This window comes from Prunus dulcis, chromosome 2, assembly GCF_902201215.1.
Source record: "Prunus dulcis chromosome 2, ALMONDv2, whole genome shotgun sequence".
Classification (NCBI taxonomy): Eukaryota; Viridiplantae; Streptophyta; class Magnoliopsida; order Rosales; family Rosaceae; genus Prunus; species Prunus dulcis.
This window is the reverse complement of record NC_047651.1, coordinates 11,945,920-11,963,701: the sequence shown is the minus strand read 5'-3', so window position 1 is coordinate 11,963,701 and position 17,782 is coordinate 11,945,920. Positions and strand designations below refer to the sequence as shown.

At 35.2% G+C, this 17,782-nt stretch overlaps 2 protein-coding genes and 1 long non-coding RNA gene across 7 annotated transcripts in view; 2 read left to right on the top strand and 1 right to left on the bottom strand.

Annotated features, from left to right (window-relative positions):
• The window catches only part of LOC117618134, a 7,442-nt gene extending 3,895 nt beyond the window's left edge, over nt 1-3,547 (top strand). Inside the window, exons 10-12 of the mRNA XM_034347750.1 lie at nt 829-901; nt 998-1,081; nt 3,518-3,547. Of these exons, the coding sequence (XP_034203641.1) occupies nt 829-901; nt 998-1,081; nt 3,518-3,547 (187 nt within the window). The remainder of the gene's footprint in view (nt 1-828; nt 902-997; nt 1,082-3,517) is intronic.
• LOC117620387 (AUGMIN subunit 7-like) lies at nt 3,030-10,310 on the top strand. 3 transcript variants are annotated; one of them, XM_034350571.1, is made up of 12 exons: nt 3,030-3,564; nt 3,771-3,896; nt 4,237-4,338; nt 4,821-4,968; nt 5,061-5,146; nt 6,027-6,053; nt 6,736-6,826; nt 6,981-7,130; nt 7,478-7,568; nt 8,277-8,384; nt 8,854-8,952; nt 9,865-10,310. In XM_034350571.1, the coding sequence occupies exons 4-12, from the start codon at nt 4,835-4,837 to the stop codon at nt 10,060-10,062; spliced, it is 984 nt and encodes a 327-aa protein (XP_034206462.1). In that variant the 5' UTR covers nt 3,030-3,564; nt 3,771-3,896; nt 4,237-4,338; nt 4,821-4,834; the 3' UTR covers nt 10,063-10,310. The 3 variants fall into 3 exon arrangements, with proteins under 3 accessions (XP_034206462.1, XP_034206464.1, XP_034206463.1); XM_034350573.1 differs by having other exon boundaries at nt 6,027-6,092; XM_034350572.1 differs by lacking the exon at nt 3,030-3,564 and having other exon boundaries at nt 3,881-3,896; nt 4,248-4,338.
• A 3,182-nt stretch (nt 10,311-13,492) lies between these two features.
• On the bottom strand, nt 13,493-17,238 carry LOC117617213. Of its 3 annotated transcripts, XR_004584310.1 has the most exons (4): nt 16,910-17,238; nt 15,950-16,019; nt 15,763-15,855; nt 13,768-13,974 (listed from the first exon to the last, which is right to left on the bottom strand). It is a non-coding gene; the product is annotated as an uncharacterized LOC117617213 (long non-coding RNA). The 3 variants fall into 3 exon arrangements; XR_004584308.1 differs by lacking the exon at nt 13,768-13,974 and adding an exon at nt 13,493-13,744 and having other exon boundaries at nt 15,763-16,019; nt 16,910-17,236; XR_004584309.1 differs by having other exon boundaries at nt 13,773-13,974; nt 15,763-16,019; nt 16,910-17,237.
• Nucleotides 17,239-17,782: the final 544 nt, after the last annotated feature.

Here is a 17,782-nt window from a genome sequence, read left to right as displayed (position 1 = left end):
TTCCAGTTGCCTGATGATCACTGGGCTCAAGCTATCTTAGCATCTTGGATATAGGAGCAGTGGAGGAAGGGATTTTGCATGTTCTTTATGCTTGTGCGTCACAGGTTGATTACAGCAATAGCGATATTAAACTCAATAAGCATCCTCTGCTATTCTGATGTCTGTTTTTTGTTCGCTGCTATTCTGATCTATCCACTTACAATTTAACCTGTGATGTTTCTCAGCCTCAGCTCTGCAGCAAATTAGCAGATAGGACTTCTGACTTCTGGTCTGCGTTACCGCTAATTCAAGCATTACTGCCAGGTTGATTGTCCCACCTAATCGCTCTTCCTGGTAATTGTCATGTCATATAGATGTCCTAATAATTTGAAGTTCCACACTCAATTCTTAAAAGTTTTGGAAACCAGAATTCTGTCTTTCTGGTTGAACCCTAATGTGTGCCTTCTGAAATGTTGCTTTGCAATAAGTAGTTTTATACTTAATCAGACAATAATACAGGCATATATATATGTGTTTATTTTTTAATGTTTTCTTCTTGGTCTGAAGTGGTAATTATTTTATACTTTTGTTTTTATGTTTAAGCTTAGGTTCGTTGACCAATTGACTTGGTCTAGTTTGTTTCCACTTCTTCTGGGGAACTCTTTTTTTTCTTTGTTTGCTTTCAAAGATTAAGTTTTCCAGTATTACGCATAATGGTTTTCTAATACTTTTTTTGCAGTAAATTCGAAATATGGATTTCTTTGATCTGATTTCTGAATTTTACTGAGAATTCTGGGGTGATTTCTGGTTGATCAATTTGTTTCACATGTTCTTCTTTGGGTTTTATAGCCGTCCATCTGACATTGTTGATGATAGTTTCTCTCAGTGGAAACAACCAATTGTTCAACAAGCCCTCTCCCAGGTTATGCTTAATGTTAATGAAAATTGGCTTGGTAAATTTGATATTGTATTTTGACCAGTAGATCATATTATTCTGATCATGGTGTTATTACTGCAGATTGTAGCAACATCATGTTCATCATTATACCGTCCACTTCTTCATGCTTGTGCTGGCTATTTATCATCATATTCACCATCGCATGTTAGTGACTTTGCTTATTATTATTAGCCTGCTTATAATTCTATCCTCGCCTATTCATCTCTATTTCTAATACTTTTTTATAAATTTTTTATATGTGAGAATGAGAGAAACATTCTTTGCATTTAAGAATATGACTAATTGGATGAAAAATAATATTCTGTTGATCTAGAAAAGGATGACATTGGTTGGTTCAAGGCGTATAAATGGAAATAAGTTTTGTTTGCTTGTGAGAATGTACACAAAAATACGTTGTTATCCACCTCTTTAACAAAAGTGGACCCTATATACACAAAAATACTATCACAGGCACAGCACACACAAAATAGGTAAACACACATCATCACAATATAATATAGAATCATAAAATTTAAAAAGAAAATTATTTGGAAATTAGACACCCTTCTTAGAAAGCAAAAGGCTAATCGAACAATATATTATGACTCTGCCTAGCTAGAGGCAACATGGAGATGGTGAACCCAGCTGCTCTCCATTGCCATTCCGAATACCAACCTGGAATCTGTAACAACCACTGCACCTCGGAGTCCCATCAACTTCATGCATCTTGCAGAATTTAAAACCCCAGAATATCAATTGCCTCAAATTATCCTATGGGAAAAAGAAAAAGAAAAAAAATCAGAATAGAGTATGAAAGAATTGAAGAAATATATTTAGGTAGAATGGAGTTAAAATTTGGGTTGCATACCTATCTTTCAATATTTCGATTGCAAACATGGCATATTTCGAAATTTGGTGCACTGTGATAACCCAAAAACCTTGGCGGGGGCTTGTTGGGAACGCGAGGAGAGCAAGTATTTCCCATCAACCTCAAAAACTAATATATGTAGCACCAAAGCTAAGCTACAAATAATAAGCACAAAAGAAAAGTATAGGGCTTACAAGTTTTTTTATCACACTCAATATGTTTTAGCAGTCTCTCCTGGGATTTTATTTGCTTATATAGACACAATTTATATTGTTGCGATATGTTTAATATGATTGATTCCTTACTCCTAGAAGGATTCCTCTAGTTACCCTTTTTAAAAAAAAATTAACAATAATTGTATTCAATAATTGGGCATAAAGATCAAATACCCGTAGTTACCTTTTTTTTAAAAAAATAATTAACGATAATTGTATTCAATAATTGGGCATAAAGATCAAATATCAGTAGGTACCCGTTTTATTATAGTTAACTTATTATATTTATTGTACTAGAGTTTGCACCTTATATGTAGTTAACTTTTTTGGAGATATACGCAAGCTTATAATAAAACCAAACTTATAATACGGCCTGGCCATCTCCTAGTTGAAGACAGATTAAATTCGGTTAATTGTTTTTATCACGTGATTTCATATTTTCCCCTCATTCATAATCCACATGCTTTTTTTTCATTTGTAATGGTATACACATGCATTAACTAATTAGAATCTGTTTCAGCATACATGGGTTTGCATCCTTTCGTTCACGCTGCACAGAGAGAGAGAGAGAGAGAGAGAGTCTCCATGATCCACGTGGGACCCAATAATTTCTGCAGAGTTTTAGTAGGAATTTAGACGTACCTTAACCTTTTTGTGTGGCCATCCTTTTATAGTGGTCTCGGAGGCTAGGGTTTCAGATGAATAATTCCGTAGAGGGAAAGGAATTATTCCTCCCCGATTTGGAATTGATTTGATTAATTAGGGATTTGATTAATTAGGGTAAATCAAATCCCTAATTGGGGTAGGTATAAAATCAATTCCTAATTTAAATCGGTAGCTCCTCATTTAATTGGGAATTGGGGTAGGAATAAAATTAATTCTCGACCCAATTAGGTAATATTCTATTTAATTGGGTAATCCCCAATTAAATTGAATAATTCCCAATTAGGTCAAATAATCCCCAAATGGAAGGAATTATTTGACCTAGAGTTTTGATTTAATTAGGTTCCCACAATAGTATCATGAGTTGATCTAGTAAATTTTGGTGAGTGGTACTCTTTTCTTAAAGGATGCCAATCTATTTAAAATTGTTGTATTATCTGAATCCTTTTGGTTATATGATAAAGTTGAATCTTATCCACTTGTTGGAGCTTCCTTTACATCCAAAAATTCTAGATTAGTCCCCCAGATACGATCAGAGTAGTCAAATATGATTCTCCCTTGATGTACCTCCATGGAAATAGTCAATTTGAAACAAAGTTGTACTGGCAGATCATCAAAAACTTTTTATGCAATAGAAGGTAGACTAGACAGAATATAATCAAAGATGACGTAAAGATTTGTTTGCAAGATGCACATTATGCATCTAGTTGGCACTCTAGACAAGATGAACATAGTTAGGAATAAAAATGTTTTATTGGACCACATGCATTCTTTTGCACTCGACGTGAAATCTAGCAACTCTTTACTCTGTGAGTTTCCAACACTGTTACTGAATGTGATACCTTTTTGTTGCAGGGACGAGGAAGCTATGAAGATCTCGTCTAATTGTAGATCTTGTGGAGGTGAGCATTTATGATGATAATCAAGAATGGAGGTTAAGGATGATACTAAGTATTGCATTTGTGTTTGGAATTTTTTATTTTTTAATACAGGAACTCCTAGCACTTCTATAATTTCAAATTTCATTCTATATTATGCATGTGGTTTGTTTTCTTATTTCAAACAACCATGTTGGCCTGAGATCTGGTATGAACTGTGATTTCTGCAGTATCGATGAGCAGGAAGCAAGGGACATACAACTAATTGATTCCATTGCTGAGAGACAAGCTCAAATATTCTCCGAGGAGTGCAAATTTTTCCCTGCTGATGTTCAAATTCAGTCCATATATCCGTTGTAAGAATATCTATTTCCCAGTTCAGTTTCCATTCCTCCCCTGTAGTAAAAGAACAATTTCTTCATTGAAAGTTTATTATTCCACTAAAAAAAGACCTCATAGATGCAGTGTAAGAGTATCTATTTTCGATTTGTGTTTCAACTCTGCTGAAGTAAAAAGAATAATTGCTTCATTGAAAGTTTATTGTCAAACCTTTTATCCTTTTGGAAAAAAAACCACCTCTGATAAAATCGAATCCCAATCAGTTTAGATAAAATGCTTAGATGGGTTGATTGCATAAGTTATGTTTGAACTACTAATTTCATTCGATACAATAACATTCTGTTCGTTTAATCAAAGGTCACTTGCAGGCCTGATGTTTCTGAATTGGAAAAAAAACTTTCTGAACAATCAAAGATACTCTTAAGTCTTCAACAGAAGGTTGACGATTTGGCATCAAAGGTTTGTTTCTGTTCCTCAACTTAGATCTTCTTGCATTTGACAATAATTGCTTAGTTTTCTTATGATTTGTATCCTGGAACTGTTCTACTATTTGATCAGCTTCACGTAGTTCTCTTTGTGCTATATAATTATTCCAGCTATTCATATGATTATTCAAAAAGTAGAAAATAATACTTGGATCTCTTCCAACTTTGAAAAGAGAAATATCATTAGAATCTCCTTTAAATCATATTTGTACTTTTATTATTAAGGTTTCCAAGTTCCGTCATTTACATATTCTATAAAAAATTAAACTCCCTTGTCCAAACACACTGTAAAGAAATTTCAAGCCAAAATTAGTAAAATTTCCAAGAGATTTATCTGCATTTCTTAAAGACTTGGAAAGTTTCAAATCATACAAAGAAAATTGAATTAAAAAAAGTCTTAAGAAACACCCTTCATTGTCTCATTCAATTATCATAATAACATTGTGTTTGGTTTAGTGTTAGAGTTAGAAATGGCAGCGAGACAAATGGAAGAGATACAGAGGAAGCAGGTGATGCTGAATTACTCGAGATTCAATGCGCCTGCTCAGTCTCTCCTCTTCGCCGGCATGGAACACTATGCTCTTCTCGAATGGCTGTTCTTCCGGTACACGACATGCCGTTTACTTCTTCTTTGACTTTTGTGATTCTCCCTACATGCCCCATTTTTGACTGCCCCGGTTCTTGGTGTAATTGCAGCTTGTTGGGGGACAAGTCACCCTTTTCCCAACAGAGTCTTCAAGGGGACGCCATGGATCGTGACGAAGAGACCGCTCGCATCCAATGTAAGGCTTCTTTTCTAGAATTTTGAATTGGGTCGTGCTTAAGTTGTTCACAATGTGATGAAAATTAACCCGGATGTGTTTAGATCATCCAATGTAGGCTATATACATGATGGAAAACATGAGATTCTCCCACTGCTGTGTTCTTTTTGTTTTGTTTTTCACACTGCAAGATTTGATTTTTGAATTCCATGAAATGGTGGATCCAAATTATACTTTCCCTGTTTAATATTAATTTCAAATGAAAATGTGGGCTACAATTGTTTTGCTCAACTAGTCTTGCAAACTCTTGATATCTTCCTGATGATAATTAAGATGACAAACTTCTGTGAAGACTTCCAATAGTAAAGAATTTCTGCACTATTAAGATGACAAACTGATAATGCAGAACCGCTGATCTCCCAAATAAAGCTAAAGGAAATCAAAATTCAGAAGAAAAATTAAATCTTGCTGGAGAAAACTGTGCATATCCATATCCTAATATAAAAAAGATAGAGGCATGCTACAGCTATTATTGCAGAGTCTTAACTCAGTATTACTTCAAAGAAAGCAAGCGCGGTTATGATATTGCTTGTACTTGGAATAACTTAATATATTATGTTGGTACCATAAGCACCCAAATGCTATATCCTTGATGGACTATTTAAGATACTTTTGTAGAGCATCCTTCCGTTCTGCTACCTTTTTATTTAGCGACTTATTTTTCTTCTAAAGCCAGCTGGTATATCCGTTGATTCTTTGAATTTCCAAATTTTTCTTAGTACGTGGGTTATATATGATGAACTTTCTATTTTGCACTGTTGTTGTTAGTCATGTGATGGGATAATCTGACCATGTTTCTCTTAATTGTTACTATAACAAATGATGACCTTCTGTTTTGCAGATTTGGCAGAGATTGCAAAGTTTTTGGGTATTACTACTACTGTAGACACAGAAGCCATCCAAGTTAGTTGTGGATTTATGTTGATTTGGGAGTATTTATTCTGGCTGATATGGGTGAAATTTGTTTTTTCTTTAGTTTGGGTGTACAAATTAAGTGCATTTTTACTTATCACATTTGAATTTGTCGTTTATTGGTTTTTAATTAACCTTTCGTAGAATCCGTTGGGAAACTACTTTTTTAGGATATGATAGTATGATGGATTGATCTAATGTAAATTTTGGTAACTGGTACTCTTTTCTTAAAGGATGCCAAGCTAATTAAAATTGTTGTATTATTTGAATCCTTTTGGTTATATGATAAAGTTGAATCTTATCCTCTTATTGGAGCTTCCTTTACATCCAAATATTCTTTATTAGCCCCCCAGATCTACCTTGATGTACCTCCATGGAAATAGTCAATTTGAAACAAAGTTATAATGGCAGATCATTGAAAACTTTTTATCAAGGTAGACTAGACAGAATATAATCAAAGATGACGTAAAGATTTGTTTGCAAGATGCACATTATGCATGTAGACAAGATGAACATAGTTAGGAATAAAAATGTTTTATTGGACCATCATGCATTCTGCGCTTGACGTGAAACCTAGCAACTCTTTACTCTGTGAGTTTCCTCCACTCTTACTGAATGCGATACCTTTTTGTTGCAAGGACGAGGAAGCTATGAAGATCGCGCTGAAATGCTTCGTCTTATTGTAGATCTTGTGGAGGCGAGCATTTATGCTGATAATCAAGAATGGAGGTTAAGGATGATACTAAGTATTACATTTGTGTTGGGAAGTTTTTATTTTTTAATAAAGAAACTCCTAGCACTTCTATAATTTCAAATTTCAAATTCTATATTATGCGCGTGATTTGTTTTCTTTTCTGATTTCAAACAATCATGTTGGCCTCAGATCTGGTATGAACTGTGATTTCTGGAGTATCGATGAGCAGGTAGCAAAGGACATACAACTAATTGATTCCATTGCTGAGAGACAAGCTCAAATATTCTCCGAGTGCAAATTATTCCCTGCTGATGTTCAAATTCAGTCCATATATCCGTTGTAAGAACATCTATTTCCCAGTTCGGTTTCAATTTATCCCCTGAAGTACAAGAACAATTGCTTCATTGAAAGTTTATTATTCCACTAAAAAAAGACCTCGTAGATGCAGTGTAAGAGTATCTATTTTTGATTTGTGTTTCAAGTCCCCTGAAATAAAAAGAATAATTGCTTCATTGAAAGTTTATTGTCAAACCAATTATCTTTTTGGTAAAAACAACTCTGATAAAATCCAATCCCAATCAGTTAGATAAAATGGTTAGACGGGTTGATTGCATAAGTTAAGTTTGAACTACTTATTTCATTACATCCAATAACATTCTGTTCGTTTAATCAAAGGTCATTAGCAGGCCTGATGTTTCTGAATTGGAAAAAAAGTTTTCAGAACAATCAAAGATACTCTTAAGTCTTCAACAGAAGGTTGACGATTTGGCATCAAAGGTTTGTTTCTGTTCCTCAACTTAGATCTTCTTGCATTTGACAATAATTGCTTATTTTTCTTACGATTTGTATCCTGGACCTGTTCTACTATTTGATCAGCTTCGCATAGTTCTCTTTGTGCTATATATTTATTCCAGCTATTCATATGATTATTCTCTAACCAAATTTTCCAATTTAAATCAGTGAATAAATTCATCTGCATTTTAAAACAATATCCTACTGCTGCTTTTTCCTCTTGTAAACATAACCCCCTCTTCTGTCATTACCCTCAATCATATTGTTCATGAAGGTAGTCAGTTTCTTTAACTCCTGACACCTAAAAGCACCACCTCCCTATCTTTCCATTCCATTTGACCTTCACTTGTCCTATGCTTCATTTCAGAGAAGAGATGTGTAGTAATGTCCTCGATAGTGCCAAAGGATGCCCAAAGATTCATTTATAATTTAGTATATTTGTTATTCCAAAGAGAATAAAAAAGTATGTTTGATTTAACATTCCTTTGTTGCCACTTATTCACTTTGAATTTCTTTTTCTGATTTTTTTTATTTTTCCCAATGCCTCCCGAGTCCATTATACTCTTGGCAGTGAATGCTCCCTCAAATTTGGGTTGTCAGTGACTCAGTGTACACTATTTAATTATAACTTCGCTCAAGTTGTGCAGTTGATTCCTTCTTTTTCTTGCTCTGATTACGCGCTATTGCATATAGCATGCATACGACCCAGATGAGGATTATGCAGAGGTGGAGTCCAGATTGTGTGCACATCTGGAATCTTTCCTAGAAACTACAAGATCATTCAATACGATTTACACTAAGGTTTGACCTGCTCTTTCGTTTCGTATACACTGCCTTTCGACAATCTGCTATCCCTTCTTTTCTTTTCTTTTCCTGTTTGCTGTACCAAATTAAAAGATTTTAGCATACTTGTTACTGATAATGTATATCTAAAGAGGAAAAGTGATGTGCTGGTGATACATGAACTTGTTGTCTTAAAAGAAAAAGAAAAAGAATTGTATATTTGCTTTCACCATAATGATTGAAATTTATGCTTCTGGGTGGATTCCTTATTCATGTATCTGTCTTGGTTGGCATATGAGATAGTTTTTATGCTTCTGTTCCAGCTCCTTGCTAATTGGAAATTCACTTTTTAGCTACTACAGTTGGATTGTTGACATTTATTTGATGCGCATGAGTCCGTAATACCTTTTTGTTAGTTGTTTTGGTGTGTGCATGTGTTTTAGGTATGTACGCTTATCTGCAACCTTGAAATGTCATGCTTTTGTAGGAAATACGTCCCTGGACGCGCATGATGGAGGAACCCCAGCTCCATGGGTTTGGGCCAGCTGCCAGTCACTTGTTAGAGGCATACAAGATGCTTTTGGAGGTATCTAATTGCTAATTAAATTATTTATCTGTTCATTTTTCATAGTACATTATGAGGATTATTAGACTAATAGTGATGCGAAGTTAAATTATTTACCTGTTGTGTTGGAGGAGGAAAAGGTGAAGGAAGGTGGGGGTAGGGGAAGGTAATTTTCTTTGTTTTGAAGTAGGAGGGAGGAAATAGAAAAGAAAGTGGGCGAGGTACTTTTCCCTTGAGCTGGAAAAAGCATTCCCCTCGAGGTCAGGAAAGAATTTTCCTTGAACCTGGGGAAGCCCTTTTTCATTCTAGAATAGAATACGAGAAACGGGGAGACTGCATGTATAACTTATTTTTACCCATACAAATTGGGGACCAAATTTTTTGTACATTAAGAATGAGGCGGTATATTAATTGAACCATTTCTGGATTTCTTTGCCACTCTCTTCACCTGAACTCAAGGGCCACCTCTGAAAGTGAGACATTGTGTTGTGTATGTAGCAATTGGACAGAAAGGCTCAACCTTGGCACAATTAGTTCAAATTCTTACAAAAGATTAAGCAAGGAACATCCATTCTCCTTGTGTTTCCAATCCTCCCATGTTCTGCAACCGAACAGTAGCAGAAAACCTTCGCCAAAATCGTCCATTGAATTCTCTCCCATTCTCTCTCTTGCTCCTCAATATGGTATTACTTCCTGATGACCTTTTGTGTGTGTGTATGTGTTTTTGTGTGAGAGTGTATGGTGTAGGTGCAAGGGGCAAGGGGGTGTGGAGTTTCTAGGTCAGGTGAGGTGGGGTTACTTGGGTATGGAGCAGTGCAAATGAATAAAGTGAATGATGCTTAATTTTTACTAGTATCATGGATTTTTACTAGTACTATTGGCATGACCATGAATTTCTAATAAGGTGTCTCCTTTCCCTTGCATTGACTGCAGTTCCTAGGGAACCTGAGGAATCTTAGAGATTCCCACGCAGCTTGTGCTGTCGGATCATCTGACTCAGTTGCGGGTGAGCCCTCGTCTGTCACGAGAATAATCTCTGAATGTGAATCTGCATTGACATTCTTAAATCGTGACCTCGGAATTCTCTTGGCTTCCATTGCTCGCAAGCAAGGTGAGGAGGTGAATTTATAACAAAATTATTATAGTCATTGGGAGGACGGCCATGAATTCAGTCTCTTCCTCATCTTCTGGGAATGCAGATGTATGTTATGAAAATGTAGTTTATTTGTGTTGCATGAAAGCGAACGAAATGTAATATCGATTATGAGTTCATATTGTCAACCATGATAGTCTTTTGTGTATTGATCCCTCTCCATGTTCATTTGACTAAGAGAGGAATTTATGGGAAGAAGAAAATCAAATGTTCCTTTTCATTTTGAGCACGGATTTTTCTGGTCTAAGATTAAAATTAGTGATGGCGTGATTAGAATTGTTGTGCACGGGCCAGCCCAACAATGTCATATTAGGGGATCTGAGTATCATTTGAGTAAATTCTACGGACATGGCGTGATTGCGTATTTACTTTTCAGTAAAATGAAGCGTACTCCCAAAAACTAGTACTTGAGTCTCACTTGGCACATGTGGGTTATACCAGTTGGTTAGGGTAGTGAGTTTAGCCTCATACACTCAAGTTTGAATCTCCATCTCTGCAGATTAGATTAATATAGAGTAGTAGATTATGTTTGTATTTAAAAAAAAAAAAAAACCCGAGTCTCGATTGAGTTCCCAAATTAGCCTTAAATTATGTTTCTAGATTTTCTTCGTGCATGTGGGACTACAAGCACTAGGAACCCAAAGCCCATTTGGGTGTGCTTCAAAGAAAGAGACTACGCCACTTGCAGCTATGGCCATGATGAGATGAGTTAAAAGTGGAGGGGATGGGAGTGGATAGGTGAAGGGGAGAGAGAGAGCGTGAGAAGAAATCAATTTAGTCAGATGTGCATCATGTGACCAATTTTGACAGCAATGTACTGAAATTGACTTCAAGAACTAACCACTTCAAAAAATAAAAATAAAAATAAAAAAATAAAAAATTTAAACATCTCATCTAATTAGTTTTTTGTTTTTCAAATGTAAAGTTAAAAATTTGGCCCCAAAAAAAAAAAAAAAAAAAAAGGTTAAAAAGGACTTATATGTGAAAAGCCCAAAACTTAAATTGAGGTGAGATTCAAGTATTATTGATCTATTTTTCTAAATATTATCCACATGTTGTAGGCGAAAAATTTCAAAATCAATTCAGTGTTATAAAATAACTGGAATATGTGTGAGAATATTGAACTGCATGTAAAGTAAATAAGACACAATATTTAACGAGGTTCGGCCTTGCCTACGTCCTCGGAGAGCAACAACAGTAACTTTTCCACTACGTAAAATAATATGGCTACAACTTTAGTGTTTACAATATATGTGGTTCACTGATTTTTCTCTCTAGGAGAATTTCTCTATGCTCTTTTTTTCTCTCCGCTCATTCACCCTCTTTCTTCATTCTCTTTCTTTCTTTCTTTCATCTCTGTCTGGGCTCTCATTTCTTCTCAGATGGTGTGTGTGTCCTCATCCTTTTTCTAGAGAGATAACTCTTCTACTGATGGAGATGTCTATTTATAGGCCAAAAACATTGGCTGTTCACTCACAAGCATTTGGCTTCACTTGAATATTCAACAGACAAGCATCATTAATATTCTTCAATCAATTCCATTTTGGGCTCCACATTGTTGACTTTACAACACTCCCCCTTAGAAACCACAAATGATATGTCGGTTGCATCATTAAAGACTTGCTTGGAGAAAACCTAGTGAGGTAGAAAACTGATGAAAGGAAGAGGAGTACAGCAATCAGCATAGCATACTTTTGGATGCTCCCTTTGATTAATATCTTCCCCTGATGTCTTCATGACTATCTTTTGGAGCGAGAATCTTTCGTAGTGAGTGGAGGATGTAGCCATCAACAATTCTCGTAGTTGAGTAAGTAAATATATTTCCTGTGAGCTATCTTTATGTAAATCATAGAAATTTCCAGAGTTCATATATCCAATAAAACTTGGGCTCTTTGTAAGATCACTTGAAGAGAATATGCCTGTATATGGTGTTATGCGGAGATAGCATCAAATATGCCTCCAATCAAATATGCTCGTATATGGTGTCATCCTTGCACAAGGGCCATTAAGGGTGGGCATCGAGACAGGAAAATCAAAACACTGAATCAGATTGGATGAAAAAAATAGTTGATTAAAAAAGTCAACAAATCGGCACCGAATTGGACCAAACCGATTCCAACTAATTCCAATTCTAATTTCACACAGCACCAAATCGGGTCGTACCGAACTGACCTAGACTAGTTCCAACCAATTGCAATTCTAGTTTCACATTGCACCAAATCAGACCAACCGAACCTAACTGGTTACGTATATTTGTTTTGGCTTATTATCACAAAACATCCCTAAGGTTTACGAAACTATCAGATTGCATCCTTAATGTTTTTTTTTTTTTTTTTTTTGGTCACTCGTAGTCTTGAAGGTTAGTATGTGTGATCACAAATGAAAAAAAATAAAATTGTTGTTGGAAAAAATAATAATATTAAGAATCCAGTTCAAAACTGAGCCGAAATTGGTAAGAACTGGACCGGTCGGTTTCAAAAAAAAATTTACTAGAACCGGACCAGTTAAATAATACCAATTCCAATTCCAATTTGAAATGAGATCCAAATTAAACCGAATTGTGTCCACCCCTGAGAGCCATGCTAATCTTCTCTGTATTGTTCCAATTTTATCATGTCCCCAAAGAAAGCTTCAATTGACCCCCAAAAAAAAAAAAAAAAAAAAAAACAGCCATACACAAAGCATTCACGCATAGAGGGGTTTTCCCATGTGGGATTCACGGGCGGGCCCCATGTCTAACAAGCACTGCCGTCCTTTATTACTTGTGGCCTTCTTTGCTGATTTAATCCAAAAACTAAAAGCCCATACACAACCCCATTTGCCATTTGCCATTAACAGAGCAGTTAAGCCACCAAACTAATTTTCATTCCAAATATTCAATAAACAAGTTCCACAGAAAAAATAAAATAAAATATTCTTGAAACACAGTTTGAGAGGATAAAAACTTCAGTTTTGGGTTTTTTAAAAATCAAACACCATTTATGACAAAAATTTAATAAAATCATGAATTTAGGATCAAAATAATTTATAATTAAGTCCGCATGTGGGGTTATATGAATATCACAGTTGTCATGGTTCTCCAATATTTGTTCGTTTATTAATTTAACCAATTACGTTGATGAAATCCGTAGGAACATATATCATAATAATTACACTGTTACCCTTGAATAAAATAGTTTATTAAACTTCCATGTTTAGATTAAATTTCAATTTTGGTCCCTTGTGTACCTACATGCATAATCATAATAATGTACCTTTGTTTCAAAACCCAAAAATGAGTACCTAATTTGGCATCAAAAGCATAGTCAACATATTCGTTTGGGTGTGGATTTGGGCGGATGTGGTTGGGGTGTGGCTCAGAGACGAGGATCGAGGATAGTTGGGGCGATCAGGGAGAGTACGGAATGCTTAGGGAGACGACCAAGGAAGGCAGGAGGTAGAGACTATATTAATAACCTCATAACCCCTATACTTCAAATGGTATTTGTACAAAATTCTGAAACATAAACGCTTCTGTCTAAAAGTCTCTACATGTATTGTTCACAAAATTATGTCCACGGTAGAAGCCTATGTTAGAAATAAGAAAATGGATGAGACAAAAACCCCACGACCTCCCAACCAACAGGAATCTGCAACGATAAGCGGTTCACACACTGAATCCTGTTTCACAACACCAATTAAAGTATCAAATCATCCATTATCAATAATTGTCCCAAAAACATTACCAAAAAAGTCTTAAACAGGCTGTCCATGCCAAAAAGGCCAATCTGACAAAAACCTTCATGGTAAATCTCATGTGTAAAGCTCAAAGGAGTTTATTCTCTTCACTCTTATCACAAATAGCCTGAAGATTCACCCATATATTTTGATCATTTCAGACGCCCAAAAGCCTGAAGATGCAAAGAAAAACTGAAATTTCCCTTTTTTATTTATTTATATATATTCACTATGGTATCCGGCAATTTTATTTATTTCTTATTGGTATGTACAACACCCTCATGCATTCTTTCAAGTTTTATGTAATAAAACGCTGCTTTAATATGGACTCGAACAAATGAAAACAGTTACTCATGAATAGATTTCAAGTTATATCAGCTATATTCAAAATGGCTACTTTAGGATAATGTTTACTTAATTTGGAAAGCAAGAACCATAGAGAAGATGAGAATAACCAAGTAGTTTGAAGAACTTAGATATACTTTGGTTGGTAGTTGACCAGTATGTCTTCCCCATAAGGCCTTACTTGGGAAGTTGTTATACAGCTTTCCATTAGCTGTCATAGGAAGCATGGGTTACATGAAAATGGATGGAATTCTAGTGAGGGGTTTGAGTTGCTGTCCTTGGAAAGACATTTCCAAAGTCATGGAAATTTTATCCTTGCTGTGAGCTTGTAGTGGGTAGTGGAGAAGTGGAGAAAGGATTAGATTTTGGATGAGTGTTGGGTTGGAAAAAATTGCCTTTGTTTTGCTCATTTCCTTTGTGTCCACTTTTCATAATGTTCCCATTGCTAGATTTTAAGTCAATTCTTTTCATTCTTTGAGTTGATAGATATGTGGGTTTCCAAAGAAACTTAACTGACCCTGAAATTGTGGAGGTCACTTCTGTCTTTGTTAGAGATTCTTCAATAATCTCCTTCTAGGTCCTGGTTGTTTTGGAGGTGGACTTTTGACTATTCTGGGGTTTGTTTCATGTAAACCAAATTTTGTAGTCCTACCTGGCTATCCATCTCTTCCAATTTTCCAACTTTTTTCTGTGACTTTGAAGGCTAAGGCATCTCCTAAAGTAACAATTCTTACTTGGATAGTTGCTCATAGTAAGGCTATGTGTGTCATCTGATCCAAAGCTTAATGGATCATTCCCTTCTCAGATACACGTAGTATGGGATTTACACGTAGTATGGGATTTGACTAAGTTGATTCTTAAGATATCTTGCTCCATAATATGTAACGAGGGTGAAAGTGTAGGTCAATTATTTATTTATTACTCTAAAGTATCACAGTTGTTGAGGTTGTTTAGGGAAGTCAAACTGAGTGGGGTAATTCCAGGGAGGGATGAAGGTTTAGGGGGAAACGTCAAAATTTGGTTCACTTTGGGTTTCTGTGTCTTATGAGTTTTGGAACATTCAGTTTTCTTCTATTAATGCAGCTGTTTTCTCACAGTCTAATATGTGTATTGATTTACATTAGTTATAAGGTAGAGTATTATCAGCTTTGTTGTTTTGTAGTCTTCACTACAAAGGGTATACTTTATTGTGCTTTTAATAAATCTATAAAAATAAATAAATAAATAAAAAAGACAAGAGTTGAGAGTTAATGCTGCTTTATTAAAAAGATAAAGACTACTTTGTAACACCAAACAATGACAAATAATTTAGCATTTTCTCCAATATAACTCCTTAGATCCCTTAGTCAGTGAAAGGTAATTGGATGTAAGTAATGGATAAGAGAAAAGGAAAAAAAAAGCATCGACAAGCATATAGCAAACAGACGCAGAAGTCAATGAAAGGTAACAGAAAAGAAAGTCTGCTTTGTTGGCAGGATCACAGTAAGCATTCAAGCGTAGTGCTAGCTGAAATATAATGATGGTAAAAGTATCACATATCTTGCCATTGAAATACATCACTTGGATAAGACTTATCTCTAGTGGATGTATATGCCTATTAATACAAGGGTTTTTACCTTTAAAGGCTGCAGGACTACCACCATCGTAAGCCAAGTCATATCAAGAAGAATTCAGCTTTCCTAGGCTTGCTTTAGCCAAATCAATTTGTTCTGCACAATATAAACAGTGAACAAGGAAAATTGCATCAATTCAGCTATTTAAACCCCGAGACAAATACCACTGATTCGATGCAAAACTTGTTACTTTGTTCAGATGCCGTTGCTTTCTGGATTGTTGTACGGAAAAACAAGTTCCCATTCTTCTGATAGACAGCCTGTGATCAAGAAAGAGCTGTATTTACATCAGTGTAAACTAACAAAGCACTCCAACCAAACAAGCTGATGAGAAGGGCAATTGGGCTTCTACTTGTAAATAAAAAGACCCCAGAAGAAAACTAATACCCGGAACATTGAAATGATGAAATGAAAACAATTTGAGCTTGCTGGCTTTCTAGAATTTAGAGTTACAAGTCGAAAGTGTAGGCCAAATGCCGTTAATGAAAATTACTATTAGTTTAATGACTATTACTATCTACCTAGAATTTGACATGAACAGAATCATTTTGAGATGTGTAAAACAAAATTTGTGGTTAGCATTGATGATAGGCACGGCAAAGTGGTTAACAAAAGTGTATTCCATATCAAATTTGCAACAATTACATACACAACGCTAGAGATAAAATAAATGATCATCTTATTACTCCAATGCACACACAAACAACTAAAAACTGAAAAAGATTTCAAATAGATTTCAGTTTTTAGTTTTTGTTTTCACATTGTTACGCCTCCCTCCTATCCTCCCCTCTCATCCTCTCTCTCAATCCCACACTCACTCCCATTCTCACTCTCATTTTCCTCTATACTCTAGCACACAAAATGAAAACTTAAAACTAATCTTGAAATAGTTATCAAACGGGCGCTAAAAGACTAGATGCTAAGGAAAACATGAATTTCTCAACTGAACCATGTAAACCTAAACCATCTAGGCTTATGGGAAGAACCCAAACAACCAAATTAACACAACCAACTTCACTTTTTGTTTCAAAACGAAGAACCCAATTCAGAAAATTCTACACGAACACGATTCATGTACTCTTCAACTCAATTGATTGCAACAAAATGAAATATAACTTTTTGGTTTTTGTTTTGACATAAATAAATATACCCGAGACGGTGAAAGAGAATTGAGCTCTGCAATTGCAACCTCGTGGCTCCGTATCTGCTTCGTGAGACCGAGTTTTGGGGTCTTCTGCGGCGGCACTACCGGTATTTGCCTTAAACGACGACGTAGGAAGGCCTGCCATCTTTCAGTCTCTTTCGGTTTTATTCAGTCTTCACCCTCACTGGTTAGTCCTAAAAAATAACTCGACGCTTCTATTTTATCACCCGGAAAAGAAATATATATTGTGGAAAATTTAGTAAAGCCAACTCTCAATAGGTTGTGTTAATATCTTGAAAAAGCAAATTCATTTTCTCCTTTTCATTTTATAAAAATGTTCTTGATCAATTCAAAAGAACAATAGCTATACTAATGATTGCGTAAGTTATGAATTTTTTTTTTTTGTGCGAATCAAGTTTAATTAATAGAAGGACACGCAACAACAAACAAAAGAAGAAAAAGAAAGCCAATGACAAGTACATCATAAAAAAAAAGCCCACTAAAATAATAAAACTTAAAATAAGCCAAAGTCTAAAAATGACGAAGTCCGAATTGGCATAAAGCCAGGACCAACAAAAAAACATAAGGATTAATTACAATTTTAATCACTGAGATTTGGCTCCAAATCAATTTCAATATTTTCAACAATATAGATTTTGCTGGTTTGCAAAAATTGTAGAATTGCAATGCAAGTTACAATACTATTATTGTTACAACCTGAGTAGGGTCAACTTCTCCTTGAATGATGTATAATATTGAGATGTACTTCGCTTGACTAACTTCTTTTGTTCTAGCATATGAGGAAACCATAATATTTTTTGTCTGCAAAATGAGAATATTGTCAGGGAATTGTTTAATTTTGCTTTTTCCAAAAAAAAA

What these genes read in the sequence shown, in the direction of transcription:
- LOC117620387 (XM_034350573.1), top strand. Translation starts at nt 4,835, where the DNA reads ATGGCAGCGAGACAAATGGAAGAGATACAGAGGAAGCAGGTGATGCTG. An exon ending in ATTCAGTCCATATATCCGTT is followed by an intron (nt 7,131 to 7,477) that starts GTAAGAACATCT and finishes GGTCATTAGCAG; the next exon opens with GCCTGATGTTTCTGAATTGG. An exon ending in CATACAAGATGCTTTTGGAG is followed by an intron (nt 8,953 to 9,864) that starts GTATCTAATTGC and finishes CATTGACTGCAG; the next exon opens with TTCCTAGGGAACCTGAGGAA.